At 40.8% G+C, this 17,103-nt stretch overlaps 1 protein-coding gene across 1 annotated transcript in view; it reads left to right on the top strand.

Annotated features, from left to right (window-relative positions):
- The first annotated feature begins 483 nt into the window (after window positions 1-483).
- Window positions 484-17,103, top strand: part of tg (thyroglobulin) — a 354,658-nt gene continuing 338,038 nt past the window's right edge. Inside the window, exons 1-5 of the mRNA XM_043687541.1 lie at window positions 484-554; window positions 4,979-5,084; window positions 7,516-7,613; window positions 8,428-8,631; window positions 12,912-13,071. Of these exons, the coding sequence (XP_043543476.1) occupies window positions 488-554; window positions 4,979-5,084; window positions 7,516-7,613; window positions 8,428-8,631; window positions 12,912-13,071 (635 nt within the window). The 5' untranslated portion in view covers window positions 484-487. The remainder of the gene's footprint in view (window positions 555-4,978; window positions 5,085-7,515; window positions 7,614-8,427; window positions 8,632-12,911; window positions 13,072-17,103) is intronic.

The raw sequence follows: 17,103 nt of genomic DNA, 5'->3' as shown, positions 1-17,103 counted from the left end.
ATGAGTTGGACTGAAGGGTCTGTTTCTGTACTGTACATTATTCTGTGACAGAATTGACTGCCTCAGTAGGGTTGCCCTTGTGAGACTGGGGAATATTGGAAGTGAGTTTACTTAGCCTCACACCATATGATGTTAGAATGCTATGCCTAACTACAACATATCAGACTACTGCTGTTAGCTGCAAAAGGTTTAGGACAAGTAAATGACTGCACTGAATATGCAGCACATTAATGGGGTTAAGATTTCATAGCTTTTTAAAAGGATTTTGAAGTGGAGAGATTTTTGTCTGGATTAATGACCATGTTGCAGACTCTGCACCATCTACTTAAGTATTCTTTAGTTTTAAGCCTACGTCAGACGACTCTTAAGTTTCAGAATGAGTGCACCAGACCAGTTCCATGTTTGGCTTGACAGACTTATTGACTTTATAAAAAGGGAGAGGGTAGACAGACTATCTGCCTGCTTCACGGGACAAGCAGGAGAACCAATGGGGCGATTAGGAACCATCATATCTGCCCTCCACAGCATCTGCATTGCAGCAGCTGTGGTTTCTGGTAAGGCATTTAATACTTTCTGATGCAGAGGAGAGATAGTGGCAAGTTTATGGTAGTCACTGAGATTAAGGCTTCCTAATTGCTCACTGGTTAATTTAAGTTTCATGTGTGGTATGATGTCATTAAGCCTACTTTGACTGGGTTTGATTCAGTTATTTTCAGATTTGACTGCTCATGGCTGGAACAGAACTGCAGCACACCAGCTAGTCTTTGTAACCTTAAATTCAGAGGTAGAAGTTGGTCAGAAAGAGAGAGAGTGAGAGAGAGAGACCATATGAACAATACTCATATTTGCATTTTGGCTAAAGTAGCATCCGAGCCAGCTGTGAAGAACATTTCCACACATAAAAGACCTATAACCACATGAAGAACCTTTTCTTTTGACTGCCTCCCACATTGACATTCATGCTAATTGCTGCTGTGTCCATCCTGCAGTTCCTATTCCTTCTCCCGTCCTCAAAATGCATATCCTGATTTCTGTTCTCTCCATGGCATTGCCAACTGGACTTTGCAGCGAGGTTGGTAGCATTCCTGGGGCTAAGTGATGAAAGTTTTGTGCGATCATGTCCTAATTCAGGTCTTTACCACAAAAAACTAGGCTGGCCATGTGCAGTGTTGAGTGAGTGCTGCATTGTTGGATTGCAGGATTTTGGATGAGACATTAAACCAAAGTCTTATTTGTGCCCTCAGATGGATCTGGCTTTATTTTGAAAGAGAACAGGAGCGCTACTCTCAGTGTCATTGCTAGTATACACCCCTCATAGCAAAAAAATAATTATCTGTTTGTTATCAGTTTGCTATTTGTGGGATTTGCTGATCACAATTTACAATATTAGAGCAGTCATTTCACTTCACAAGTCCTTCATTGACTTTAAAATACTTTGGGATGTCCTGTGGCTATGTGATATATTACATACTATATACATTAGACCTTTTATTTAAGCAAACCTCTCCTCCTTAGTCACTTCCCCTTCTGAAACTCAGGACTTCCCTTCAGTTCCAGCTTCTTCTGCTCTTGTAACACTGATTCTTTTCATTCTACCCACTCTGGCTTTTTCCCTCTCAAACACAATACCTAGTTCTCTCTGGCCAACCCATACTCCACGTTTTAAAAACTGACAATTCAATTATTCCTGCAATTCACCATGAAGATCCCTCATGATAATGTCTGTCAAGTCCCTTTACTTTTTCCCTAATTGCTCTGAATCATTCTTGCCTACACTAGAACACTCTTTATAAATGTATCTTCCTGCTGTTGTTGACTGGCCTAAAGAATCCCAACAGAATAAACGCAGGAAATACACAAAGGATATGTTAGCCATTATTGCAAGATGAATCGAGCACAGGAGCAGGAATATATAGGACCTTGGTTAGACCACACCTAGATTACTGTGTGTAGTTTTGGTCTCCTTATCTGAGGGAGGATCCTATGGCTATGGAGCAGTACAGCAAAGGTTTACTAGACTGATTCCTGGCGTAGCAGGAGGGACGTATGAAGACAGACTGATTGTTTAGTTCAATATTCACTGTAGTTTAGATGATTGGGTTGGGGGGGGAGGTTGCAGAGCAGGGCGGCAATCATAGAAACCTATGAAATTCTAACAGGAATTGACAGGATAAACACAGGAAAGATGTTCCTGATGACTGGGGAGATCAGAATCAAACCCAGTCTAAGGACACATGGTAGGGCATTTAGGACTGAGATGAGAAGAATATCTTCACTCAGCAAGTATGGAGCTTGTGGAATTCTTTGCCACAGAAAGCAGTTGAGGCTAAAATATTTAATGTTTTCAAGAACGAGTTAGATATAGTTCTCAGGACTAAAAGGGTCAAAGGGTATGGGGAGAAAGTAGGAACAAGGTACTGAGTGGGATGATCAGCCATAATCATATTGAATGGTGGAGCAGGCTTGAAGGGCCAAATGGTCTAATCCTGCTCCTATTTTCTATGTTTCTGTGCTTTCATGCTGAAATATCGAGAAAGTCATTAAAAACCAATGTAAACAATAAGGTTGCAAAGAGGTATGTCTGTGAATACATTTCTATGCAGGTCATTCTGCTAAAACATGCATTTCATTAACGCAAATTCGCTATAACTCAATTGATGAACTGAGGACACTATTTCTAAAGTGCGAACTTTTAAAATATGTGTTGGCTGTAACATGATTACATCGCCAATATTTTTCTATAACACAAGTTGCACAAGAACGCAACTATCACATTATAGAAGAACTTTAGAAACGAGCCTGGTAGCATCACGATACTAAACCAGCAATTAAGAGAATGGAGACTCAAAAACTGACATCATAGTGTGTAATTTCAAAACCAATTTAGTTATTAATAAAAGTGACTATGAAATTGGATATTTGCTAAAAAGAAAACTCAGCTGATTCACGAATGCCCTTTTGAAGAGGAAACTAATCACCGTTCCTTCAGCTGGTCAAACTAGGAGTCTAAGTGCTTTATCAAAAGGATTGACTCTTCATTATTCTCTAATGTGACTTAGTATATAACAGAAATCTATCAGTCATTCAAAACAAAGTGCTTCATCTGTGATGGGAGAGGTAAACTGATAAGTAAGACCTGTTACTTTACCAGTCTCACTGCTCATATAAATTTGTTGATTTTATCACCAAAGTGGACAATTTGTTCTCTTTTGTATACAATTTGGACAAAAACAGACTTTCACCAGACTTCTTTCACGAACATACAATAATCTGTTCATTATATAACAAAAAGTTTTAATTAAAACAGATGACAAACATTGGTTAATACCTAAACAATGCCTAAAATGAAATCCCCATTATCCCAATGCAAGTATGTGGCATTATAGCTCAGTGGTTCACACTGCTATCTCACAGCATCAGTGACCTGGGTTCAATTCACCCTCAGATCACTGTCTATGTGAAGTTTGTGTGTTGTCTGTGTGGGTTTCCTCTATGTGCTCCAGTTTCCTCCCACATTCCAAAGATGTGCAGATTATGTTGATTGGCCATGCTAAGTTGCCCATAGTATACCCATAGGTGGATTGGCCATGGGAAATTTTGGGTCTGGGTGGGATGCTCTTCAGAGGGTCAGTGTGGACTCAATAGGCCAAATGGCCTGCTTCCACACTGTAGGATTCTATGACTGCATTATTTACTTGTAATAGCTATTAGAAAGGAATATTAGATCAGACATTTTATTAAAGATAATTCAAGGCTTACTTTTTGGATAAATCACTATCATGGTATTTATGAGTTGTCCTGGCCCCTTCTTTATAAAATGCACATTTATCTTGTGGTAGTGAGGAGTTGAGTTCTCAGCAGCAATTAGTATTTCTATAAGCTGGCAGGTTTAGCTAAATTGAAACCCCTCCCCTCCCCTCCAACCTCTCTCCACCTCAACTATCACCCAATTCCCTGCCTGTGCAGGATATAGGGGACATTACTGTAACTGGAACCTTATCCTCTTATTCACAAACACTGTCACACTCACACACTACAAAATATGACTATCTCTGCAAACAGGACTTTTTTCTTTGGAAAAGACAAAACAATAAAACACGTCTTTGGACAAGAGTCTGAAAATAAGTGATAATATTTGGTGACTTCTGTCAGCCTGCCAGGTTCCTTCTTAACAAAATCAAATTGTTGACAGCTGCAAACTGATGGAAGATCTTCAATTCCAATTGAAATCAAACTCAATTGGTGACTTTAGAAATTGGCCTAGTTCAGCTTTTCAAAGTTTAGAAGAAATATTGATATTTGGAAACTGTCAGGTTCCCAGAACTTTCTGCTAAGATAAGGAGAGGAGAGAGACTGTCACCTCCTGGGAGCTTTCTTCCATATGACTACTTATGAAAATAAATAAACGAAGTCCAGAAAGGGTTGCAAAACAACTATCAGCATGGAGTCACCACATTCCCCACTCCCACCCTGAGACAGTATTTTCAAAGCCAGATCTCCCAACAATTAAGGGTCATAAATCCAATCTCTTAGCTCCCCTAAAACCTTTGCTTGTCTTTTCTCGAAAGTAACTTGATTTTCTTTAAATGGCACAGGTTAAATTTTTGATTTCCTGTCTCAGAAACCACATGGTGTAAAACACTTTTCAATTCAGAAAGTGTCCAAGCACTTCCAGATTTTCACATAATTCATAAATATAAATATATGTTCACAACAAAAGTCAGAGATAAATCTTCTAAGACCAACTAAAGTTTGGCAATTAATCATGACCTTGCCAGTGAAGGTCTCATCCCAAGACTAAATAATTTAAAAGCATATATAGATAGATATCATATGTCAGCATTTATTCTGCATAATGCATGCCATTGGCAATTTATTGCCAGGATTAGTTCAATATAAATCAGTATGTATCTGCAATGTCCTGTCAGGGGACTCCTCCTTTATTTTTGAGTTGATTCTTAAATGTATTGCAATTTAGAGTACAAACGTGAATCTCAGCATCTGACCTCCTGTGAACTGAACAGAGCAGCCTCCCAGACAATTGACAATTACATTCCCCAGTGTACTCCAGAGGGCAAGTACAGGTAAGATAACCCATGGATTTTATCTGGTTTATTTCCAACATATGAGCTTGTGTGGAAAGAGACATTGGAAATGGAATTTGCATGCTCGGGTTAATTGTGTTGAATCCCTGTCCATTATCAGAACTGATGATTGGCTGAGTAGAGAGGGCACATGTGGTGTAGTGGCAGTGTCCTTACCTCTGAGGCAGGAGGCATAGGTTCATCCACAGGTTGGCATAATATTTTCAAACATCTTGATTAGAAAATATCTTAACTGGGGAAAGAAACATCAGTGGTTAACTTTTGTATGAGGATCAAAATGATGGCAAAGGAGCAAGTGAGAGCCATTAAAGTCAATTTTGGCTGTGAGAAGAGTTTGCTTTTAGTGAACGCAGAAAAAAAGGTACGGTAGAAGAAATACACAGAAAATGTTAATAAATATCTAGTGATGTGGGAATATGTGAAAATAAAGATTTTTAATAAGCATATTAAGCAACAGAAGCAGCATGTTGTAGACAGGACTACACAATTCTACAATCAATGGATTAGATTAAGCACCTAGGGTCCTGCCATGTCTAATTGTGAATGGTGGTGAATAATGTAAAAAATTAATGGGAGAAGAGGATCCTTGAGCATTCCCTTCCCCAGGGTCATAGAGAGGGCAAAATAAGTACACTATCTCTGCTCCCTCATAATGTCACCACCTGAATGGACTTTGGATGATCTAACTAATTCTATATGATACCAAGAGATGGCTGATTGCTCTGCAGACAGTATAAGCTATAGGCCTCAATAATGTCCCAGCTACACTGCTGAATGCCAGTGCTGCAGAACCAGGCAGACTTCTGGCCCAGCTGTTCTGGTACAGCTTCAACACTGCCATCTCCTCAAGAAAGTTTCAAAAAAATGCTCAGATAAAATCTGCCCACAAAATACTGTACAAGTCCAATCTGACCAGTTCCCACAAATCAGTCTGATCAGTACCCAAACCATTTTCTAGTGGCTTTTCACTGCTTGGACTGAAAGCCTGGGATTCATTCACCCTTGATAGAATTAGTTTGCAAGGTTTGAAGTTCACAAACTTCTTTCAGCAGGAAGACTACATAAAGGTGGTTGATGCCTCCTGCTGCTCAAACCTGGTAGATATCCACATCTGGAAAATCTACTGACCCCATTAGAAAGCACACCACATCCCACAGAATACCGAGAACGATACACCTCTCTGTTGACTGAAAACATCAGCAACCACAACCAGGTAACTGAGCCAAGTGGTGAGATCCAAGGCTTCAACATGCCCATCAAAGATCAAGACAATCTTCACTGTTTGAGGACAATGCAGAGGAAGTGAAGACATTTACCTTCCCAAGTGGAACATGAGGAATAGCTCAAATGATCTCTGTGGCCATCTATAAGTTAGACCATTAAATGCATTGAAGTATTGTCTTGAGAGATCATTTCCTATTAGCAACACAACCATCCATGCTCAGCCAAATAAAGCTGTTGGATAGACTTTTAACCTTGACTGCCATATATAACTACTTTGCCGGTAATATAAAGAGAAAGCATCTTAACTTCAGCTACCAAATTTGATTCTGTAATCCTCTTGGTGCAAACCATTACTTAATCTCAGTCTTAGAACTTTCAAAGGAACTGGCTGTAATAGTTTTATCTGGGAAGAAGTTCAAGATTTTCACTATCTATTAGTTGAAGTAGCACTGCCGAATATCCCCATCGAATGGATGAGCTAATTTAACAGTTATGCCCTGTATTCTGAATTTCCACATCAAAGGAAGTAGTTTATTTCCCTCTATTTGTCCTATCAAATCCTTGCTTTGATCCCCATTGAATCCTGGTACATGAGGGAGTATGAATCTAATGTGAGCTGTGGGCCTCTGCCTCTGAAGTGAAGCCTTACTCATCTCGATCAAAGATGCCTGCTGTCTGGATTTGAGAGACTTCAAAATTCCCAGCTTTGAAATAAGCATCCTCAAACTGGACCTGAACACCTCTACTCCAGATTCAGTTATCTGTGCTGCAGTTAGACTAGGTTCAGATTAGATTCCCCACAATGTGGAAACAGGTCCTTCGGCCCAACCAGCCTACACTGACCCTCCGAAGGGTAACCCACCCAGACCCATTCCCCTCTGACTAATGCACCTAACACTATGGGCAATTTAGTATGGCCAATTCACCTAACCTGCACATCTTTGGACTATGGGAGGAAACCGGAGCACCCGGAGGAAACCCGCGCAGACATGGGGAGAATGTGCAAACAGTTGCCCAAGGCTGGAATCGAACCTGGGACCCTGGAGTTGTGAGGCAGCAGTGCTAACCACTGAGCCACCGTGCCACCCTATAGTGAAACTCTGCCCTGAAGTTATTGTGTCCATTATTCCATGACAATTGTAATGTTGAATACATGTCATTGTTTAATAACATGTTCTTGATGCAGGAATGTGCAGTGCACGAAAGATGGACAATTCTGCTGGTGTGTCAATAACAAGGGGGATGCAGTGTTAGGTAGCAATCAAACTACATCACCAACTGCCTGTGAGTACATGAAAGCACCTAGAATAATCAAGAGAATAGTAGTAATTAGTTTTCCCTTTACCGTAATCAATAGTGTTTTAACTTATTCTTAATTTCTAAACATCTCACTTTTGAAACTGTGCTCTATATTCCTCTATACAACTTGACAGGGATCAGCTTTGTTGACTTTTTTCATATTCTTGAACAGAATGTTCTGTGGGGAGGACAGCCCTGCAAATAAAGCTGAGCAAGGTGAAGACAATTTCTGTACTGCCACACTGTTGTAGACCTCTACAATCAGGTGATTATGCAAACTTGGTGCTGAAAGTTCAGGCCTCACTGCCTTCAGGAATGGAGGTGGACAGGACCCAAGAATTATGAGGCTGACCAGCTCCCTGACATCAGCCATTTTGAGGGAGTTAAAATGGAGACAAATAGCAATGATAAACGATTAATGACCCCACTAGATTATATCTCATTCCCAGGTAATTGTTTTCCCATGTTAAAATTGCCTAAACCTCTCCATTAGATTTCAGTCTGTAAGCCACTCTCTGAAACTATCTAGGCCTTTCAATTAGATTCTAGCCTATAGGTCACACCCCAGCTAGCCATTACTCTATAGATAAACCACCTGAAACATTCTACTCGATTCCCATGTACAGTCTATCCCAGTTAACCACTTTTATTATGTTCTAAATTCTTTGAACCCATTAATTAAATTCTGGTCTGTAACTCAATTGTGATGATTGTGACTCTTACCTTTCATAGTTTTCACTTCTTCCAGTATCAATTTTCTCTTCAATTACTATATTACCCATTCTTGATTTCTCTGCAGGCTTATCCTTTTGCCAGCTCCATCGCCAGCAGGTTCTGGTAAGTGGTTATGTGAATAGCAGCAGTACCTCCTATATCCCACAATGCACAGAAACAGGGGACTATGAGATTATGCAGTGCAGCACTGCCCCCCGACAGTGCTGGTGTGTCGACAGTGATGGGATGGAAATCTATGGAACACGTCAGGACAAACGGCCACTGCAATGTGAGTCTCCATATTTTCTTTCAAATCAAAGGGATTTGATTATATGAATGGCGGAGAGATTAAAACTGTGTAACGCATGAAGGAGCTCACGCAAAACAGAAGCCAAGAGAAATCAGAAGGAGACCTCCCCACTGGTTGAAGTTACCCCTGGCACAAAGATAATTATGTTTGTTGGAAGTTCATCACCTCATTCCCAGAACATAAACCACAGGCATTCCTCACGGTAGTGTCCTAAGCCCAACCATCTTCAGCTACTCCATTAATTACCTTCCCTCCATCGTAACATCAGAAATGCAACATCACTGATGATTGCACAATGTTCAGCACCATTTGCAACTCCTCAAATACAGCCCATGTTCAAAAGCAACAAGAACTGGAAAATATCCAGGCTTACGTTGATTAGTAGCAAGTAATTTACATAAATGCCAGGCAAAGACCAATCTTCAACAAAAAGAATTTAATCATTTTCCCTTGATGTCTGATGGTGCTACAATTGCTGAAAATAAACCTTTCTTTGGGTTTACTGGGCTGATACACATCCTGTTGTGGCACTGATCTCCACACTTCATGGGACATGGACATCCCACTGTCAGCATCCTGAGGGTTACTGTTGACCAGAAACCAAACTGAACCAGCCAAAGAAATACAAGGGCAGGTGTGTCAAGGGGGTAGTAATACTGTGCAAGTAACTCACCTCCTGACTCCCCAGAGCTGGTCCACCATCTGCAAAGCACAAGTTAGGAATTTGTTGGAGTACAAATTTGCCTGGGTAGGTGCAGCTCCAACAACGTTCAAGAAGTTTGACGCTATACAGTACAAAACAATCTGCTTGATCGACACCATATCGACAACCTTAAACAGTCACACCTCTCACCACCAACATACCGTGTGTCATCTCGAAGATACACAGCAGCAACTTACAAAGGTCCCTTCGACAGTACATTCCAAATCTGCCATCTAGAAAGATAAGGGAAGCAGAAGCATGGGAGCACAACTATCTGTAAGTTCCCCTCTGAGCTAAACACCATCCTGACCTGCAATTAAAGTCGCTGTTCAGTCATCAGTGCCTGATATCCTGGAATCTCTTTCCTAAGAGCATCTCCAGGAACTGTACAGCTGAAGAAGATGATTCACCATCATCTTTTCAAGGGTAATTAAAGATGTGAAATAAATGCTGGCCTAGTCATCAATGTTCACATCCTGTGAAATGGGGAGATCAGTGCCATAACAGGATATGTATCAGCCAGGTAGATCCAAGGAGAGGTCCACATGGGGCTGGAGGATCCCCAGGAATTAAGTAGTATATCTTCTTTAGATTTTTGGAAGCATTACATTTTGCTGATCTTCAAGAGCAATTGGGACTTATATTTTGATTTTTTGATTGTTATATTTTGATTGTTGAATGAAACTTCAGTAGTATATGATATGATTTTTAAAAAGTTTGTTAATTTGAGTAGGAGGACGTAATGTGTAGTTCCAACATGTGTTTCCAATTCTTCTGGAGGAACCCAGAGTCAGGAGTAAGTCATTGAGGTTATCTCAATACTGTAGGACTATATTGCTCTATTTAGTCTGTTGAGTCCAGTTCTGACAGCATTCCATATTCTTCCCTTTGCCTGGTATTGTTTAATACCTTTGGCTAACTCAAACATATAAATCTCAGATTTATGGCACACATCTGATCCAGAATCATCTTCCAGGAGGTTCTAGTTTATTCATATATTTAAGATTAATCTTCTTAGAATGGCTGCAAGCAATACAAGAGAAAAATCATCAGGCGATTTAAAAAGAATGATTTTTAAAATTTTATTTGACAGTTCTCTTCGTGAAAATATTGGAAATAAACAAGGCTGTTTAACTGACCAATCAGATAACAATGAGGGTGATGTACCAGGAGCATATGGTTAGGGCAGTTAGAGAGAGAAGGACATGTGATAAAATTTTAAGCGCTGTATTGGGAATCCAAGCTCCATCTCATAAAAGAAACTTTGATTTGGAAATAATTGTTAATCTTGTTTGAAGAATCTGCACAGAGGCAAGTCACCCTTAATTTACTTGTCCTTGGTACAGTGGCTGAAGCCAGCCAGCTCGGAGTCAGTCCCTGAAGTGAGGAGATTTTAACCTTCTGTTTATATAAGCCAAGGCTTCCTGACTGGCCTAGATTAACAACACCAATCAAGGATCCTGTAGTCAACAAATCCAGCTGGGTCCAATCATAACATTGTTCAAAGACGTCAGGGAGGATTCATGAAATGAGATAAAAATGCCAAGTTGATGGTACGTGAAATCCACTTTGAGATTTAGGCAAATGTGTGCTGTGTTAGTTTTCAATTAAAAATCATTTCAAGCTACAAAGCTTCTTTGGAAAGTTATGTTAAGGTTATACAGAACATTGATGAGGCCTCTTCTAGAATATTGTGTCCAGGTCTGGTCACCCAGTTATAGGAAAGATATTATTAAGCTACAGAGGGTTCAGAAGAGATTTACCAGCGTGTTGCTAGGTATGGAAGATTTGAGTTATAAAACAAGACTGGGACCTTTTTCACTGGAACTTAGGGGGTTGAGAGGCAAACATAGAAGGTTACAAAATAATGAAGGGTATAGACAGAGTTAATGGGAGTTGTCTTTTCCCTAGGTTGGGATTTTCAAGGTGAGTGGAGAGAGATTCAAAATATACATGAGGGGTATGCATGTAGAATGAACTTCCTGAGGAAGTTTTGGATGTGAATATAATTACAATATTTAAAGGACATTTGGACAAGTACATGAATGGAAAAGTTTGGAGGGATATGGGCCAGGAGCAGGCAGGTGAGCCCAGTTTAGCTTGGGATTATGTTCAGCATGAACTGGCTGGACCAAAGGGTCTGTTTCTGTGCTGTTTGGCTCTATGTTTATCTGTTATCATTTATTTAGGTTGATCTTCAAGCTATCAGTCATACAAACACTTCCAGATTACTGTCTAGAAAATGGGAAAATCCCCTGTTACACCAGATCCAAAGGACAGAATGTGGCAAGTCTGGAGGAAAGGGGAACTGAGAATAGCTACGCCATGCTGCATCTATGCCATCAATACATGTTTTTGACAATTAGGCAGGCAAAAGGATTGGCTGGGCTGCTGATAAGAGACAGGCAATTTGCCTGTTTCAGGCCCCAATTTGGGCAACTTTATGATTTTACTGAAATTACTCCAGATGTTGGGAGAGCTATTGGAGATGGAACCTCCAAGCCCCAAAGAGTGCCTGAAGTCCCAATGAGTTATCGAGAGATGTTTTCCCTCCCATCCTAGGGACTTGCCTACTCTGTTCATTTTAATTCTAAACTTATATCTTTGAAGACAACTCCATATTGAGGTGCCTGCTGAGCCTCCTCCAAGTCTCAACAATGTCCAATTCTCCCTTAATTGGACTTTGATCTTGGAGGCTACCTCTGGGTAAAGATCTCCTTTGGTCTAACTTCCACAAGCTACAGGCTCCTGACCACCATTTCATCCTGAAGTTAGGGCCTCAAATCCCTCCCAAAGATACACCAATACTAATTCAACTGGTCCAGGCTTAAACTTCTGGGCTTGAAGGTTAGGGGTTCAGGGCTCATTCCAAGATTCATGACACTTGTGCACAATACACACAGATTGAATTTGTGACAGTCAGATGTCTTAACGGCTAAGGAGTGCATAATGTCAACAGTGTGGTAGTCCTGTCTGACACTGGACACCTGTCCGTGCTTTATGAGGATTGATGCCCCCCAGTGACCTCTCACTGCATGTACAGATGGACCTTGTATTATTCGGCATTCAATTATCCGAATTTCAGAATATCCGAACAAGATTGCAAGGTCCTGATGCTTGGCTAAACTGTGTTGTCCAGCATTCCATTATCCGAATATTTGATTATCCAAAGAAAATACTCGCCACCCGTGTTGTTCAGTTAATCGAGGTTCCTCTATTTATCTCTGTCTCTTTCTCTCTGTCTCTCTCTCTCTCTCTCTCTCTAACAGCAAATGATGCAAATGGCCCCTTCCGGATAATGGCTAATCACTCATGTAGACTGAGCTCTTGTGTTAAATTAATCCACAGTATCTATCCCTCTTAATTTGAATAATATGATTCATATAGTGTGAAATCTTTGAAAACACACCATTTACTGGAACCTGTCTTTCAGTGAGCAGAAAATTAGGGTCTGATAGAGTTCCACCAGCAAACATTCGAATGAGAAGGGAAGCCTCTTAGAATTACTCTGATGAAGGCTTTATTTTCATACTCACGTTACTTTGTATTAATAAAGGTCCCACAAGCTGCGAGGTCCAAGATCGGCGAATTCTCCATGGCAATGGAGTGAGGTCCCCACCTCAATGTTCCAAAGGTGGGAAGTTCTTGCCCGTCCAGTGTAGGTTCATCAACACAACCAACATGATGATCTTCGACTTACTCAATAACTTCAACAGGTAAGGAAGAGGGAATCATGTTTCAGAAATATGAGGACACAAGGGCAACCTTCCCTTAGCCAGCCATTTTAACACAGCATCCTGCTGACGCCCACTTGTCTGTCCTCAGTGTGCTGCAGTGCTCCAGCAAATCACAGTGAAAACTACAGGAACAACACGTTATGTTCAAACTAGACACTTTACAGCCTTCTAGGCTCAATATTGAATTCAACACCTTCAGATTGTGAACTCATTCTTACCCTTTCTTTTCGCTTCGCTTGTTACATTCTCTGTCACCGTGTCCTCCATCAACCACACTCGCCGCACCCACCCCAACCGCAGTGGGACAGTCTGTTCTTTCCAGTCTGGCAGTTGAGACACCATTGTTCTGCCAATCACTTGCTCTGCACTATCAACATACCTCACTTTAGCTCTGATGAAGAATCATCTAGACTCGAAATGTTAGCCTGCTTTCTCTCCATGAATGCTGCCTGACTGCTGTGATGTGATGTCCAGCATTTTTTGATTTCAGAACAAAGATCAAACTTCCTACCTAAAAAACGTGAGTCTCGGACAATCAACTCCTTCAAGATGGACCTGCATGCAATAGCAACAATAACATGGCATGAATGAAGGTTTCTGAAACAGATGGGCTAAGCAGGGATGAGTTGGTTGGTGTCTTTCTCATTGGTAGAGGGATTTTGGAAGGCTGATTGTATTGAAGAGAAACAGTGTAAAACAATGAGTAGCAATTATGAAGATGAGATGTCAGTTGTGAAACTTTGAAGATAATGAGAAGAAGAAAAAATAGGCATACTAGGTTTTAGGGTTCCTGAGAAAGATAGAGTCAGAATAAGAGATGGTAGAATGAGACTTTATTTTAATATGCTGAGAATATAGAGAGATTGTTGGTTCCTTTAGCATACTTCAAACCTGTGGTCTAATAAGTTGATCCTCTGTCACCCATGATCTCTCTTCAGTCTTTGATGTTTGCATTTTACCAGCACTATGACCAGGAGAGCTCTAGGCTTTCTTTAATTGATCCTCATTATGACAGAATCAAGACTTACTGCAAGACTTACTCCAACTTCATTTTGATACAGGTCATTCTGCTATAACGCGACAGTTGTGTTGGTCTGCAACCTCACGCTACAGAAAATCACACTATGGAAAACTGCTATAGAAAGTCACGCTGTAGAGGATCGCTAATAAAAAAATCGCTATGCTTGTTCAGTAAAAAGTTTGTGTTATCCAAACAATGTCCACAATTTATCAATCACATTATAGCCAATTTGTGCTGATGAAATGTGTGTTATACCAGAACAACCTTTATTTCTCTTAAATGCCAAAGCATAAAATGTATCACTTCTTAAGTCTTCCTTACCTTACTTCAATCCCATACTTGTTAAAAGCCCAAATTGTTCTTGTAATTATTTCCTCATTCACATTATCCACTGTGTGATTCTTTTCAACTTTTTGCCAATTAGCTTCACAATCTCTCAATGGAACAAAAGAACATTTGAATGAATGTTGTCAGGCTATTCTACCACAGTATAGTAACCCAAACTCTGATTCCACAGTCTCTGTGCACACTTTCTTTCTAGGAAGTTTCAATGAGTCACAAGTAGGTGGGTATAAGGTATGTTTTAAAGGGAGGTGAGAGTTTGAGAGAGTGGAGTTTAGGAAACAAGTGTGATACCCCAAGCTCTGTACCCACTTTCTTTGGCTATCCAATCTTGAGGTAGGAGTTGAACCAAGACCTTCTGGCTCAGAAGTAGGAATGCTATTTACATACCATAACAGCTGCATTTATTGCTTAAAGGAGATCAGGGCAGAGGGAAAACTACAACCGCCCTTACATATGCGTCCACCAGGGGGAGATGTGCAATTAATTTTGGAAGAATAAGCACAGGATATAACCAGTCACAATGTTTATCTGCTTTATTATTCGATAAAATGGCCTTTACAAAACCACACTTGGGAGTGGAGGTTGTGTGTAGTCCCTCTTAGAGTCTCTTTTGTGGGGAAGCTGTTGCACTGCAACTACCATACACAGTTCTGGCTGACCAGGAAACCCTCCCACTCTTCCTACATGTAGTGAACATTTCAGGAGAACTTGTGGAGTGACAAGCAAACTGTTTCACAACATTAAGGCACACTTTCCACAGACATCAAATCATGAAGTGAAACTTGAGCCTAGAGCTAGGGCTGTTACCACACATATCGAAAGTAGAAAGCATATTTCTGTTAGGGTGAAAGAAAAGGCTGGTAGGTATAGGGAATGCTGGATGCCTAAAGAAATTGAGGTTTTGGTTAAGAAAAAAAAGGAAGCAAATGTAATTTTATTGGTCAGAGTATTGAGTACAGGAGTTGGGAGGTCATGTTGCGGCTGTACAGGACATTGGTTGGACCACTGTTGGAATATTGTGTGCAATTCTGGTCTCCTTCCTATCGGAAAGATGTTGTGAAACCTGAAAGGGTTCAGAAAAAGAGTTACAAGGATGTTGCCAGGGTTGGAGGATTTGAGCAATGGGGAGAGGCTGAACAGGCTGGGGCTGTTTTCCCTGGAGTGTCGGAGGCTGAAGGGAGACCTTATAGAGGTTTACAAAATTATGAGGGGCATGGATAGGATAAATAGGCAAAGTCTTTTCCCTGGGGGCAGGGAGTCCAGAACTAGAGGGCATAGGTTTAGGGTGATAGGGGAAAGATCTAAAAGGGACCTAAGGGGCAACTTTTTCACGCAGAGGGTGGTACGTGCATGGAATGAGCTGCCAGAGGAAGTGGTAGAAGCTGGTACACTTGCAACATTTAAGAGGCATTTGGATGGGTATATGAATAGGAAGGGTTTGGAGGGATATGGGCCGGGTGCTGACAGGTGGGACTAGATTGGGTTGGGATATCTGGTCAGCATGGACGAGTTGGACCAAAGTGTCTGTTTCCATGCTGTACATCTCTATAACTCTATGACTCTACTGCATTGCAAAGTTAAAATTACAACTGCTGGTATTCATCCCTCCACAAGGGGGAGATGTGCAATTCATTTTGGCAGAACAAGACTAATCAAATGAACACAGTATAATCTGGATGATGATAATTGATCCCCAACAGTCCAATATACTACACTGAGGATGTATATTTACATATATGCGTGGTCCGCTGTGTTACCAGTCTGTCTGAAGTTCATATCTATTTCATATTGCTCTTAAACTCTAGGAGTAGATTCCTTAAAGAGAGTAATGGGTGTGGATAAGTACTTCAAGGATAAATCACTTTCTAACAGAAAGGATGCAATAAAACACATCAAAATGTTGAACTGGAACATTGTATCCTTTCCTGTTTTGACCATGCAGAGTTAGGAACCAATGATATGGCTGAGTGGACATTCCTTCTACTACCTGAGCCCTTTTGTTGGTGTTGATGATTTGTTTGACCATGGAGATATCTGTGTGTGGCCTGGGGGTGGCAGTAGTGATATGGGGAACATTGCAATAGAAGGCAAGTCTCTTCTGGACAGATATTAAATATCAGCACTCAATGAACTGGCCAATAAAGGCAAGCATACTAAATGCTTTCTTCACAATCCTAGGACTACCTGACAACCACTTTCAAGGAACTATGCAACTGCACTCCAAGGTCTCTTTGTTCAGCAAAACTTCCAGGACCTTACCATTAAGGAGGAGAAAGTGAGGACTGCAGATGCTCGGGATCAGAGCTGAAAAAGGGCTTATGCCCGAAACATCGATTCTCCTGCTCCTTGGATGCTGCCTGACCTGCTGACCTTTTCCAGCAACACATTTTTCAGCCCTTAACATCAGGGCAATCCTGCCCTGATTTGCTTTTTCAAAATACAGCATCTCACATTTATCTAAATTAAACTCCATCCACCACTCTCCTTGACCCACTGGCCCACTTGAGCAAGATCCGGTTGCACACTGAGGTAACTTTCTTTGCTATCTACTACACCTCCAATTTTGGTGTCACCTGCAAACTTTCTAACCATACTTCCTATGTTCACATCCAAATCATTTATATAAATGGCGAACAGCAGTGGAC

This window comes from Chiloscyllium plagiosum, chromosome 4 (assembly GCF_004010195.1).
Source record: "Chiloscyllium plagiosum isolate BGI_BamShark_2017 chromosome 4, ASM401019v2, whole genome shotgun sequence".
Classification (NCBI taxonomy): domain Eukaryota; kingdom Metazoa; phylum Chordata; class Chondrichthyes; order Orectolobiformes; family Hemiscylliidae; genus Chiloscyllium; species Chiloscyllium plagiosum.
The sequence above is the reverse complement of the archived record's forward strand: the minus strand, read 5'-3'. Positions and strand labels throughout refer to the sequence as shown.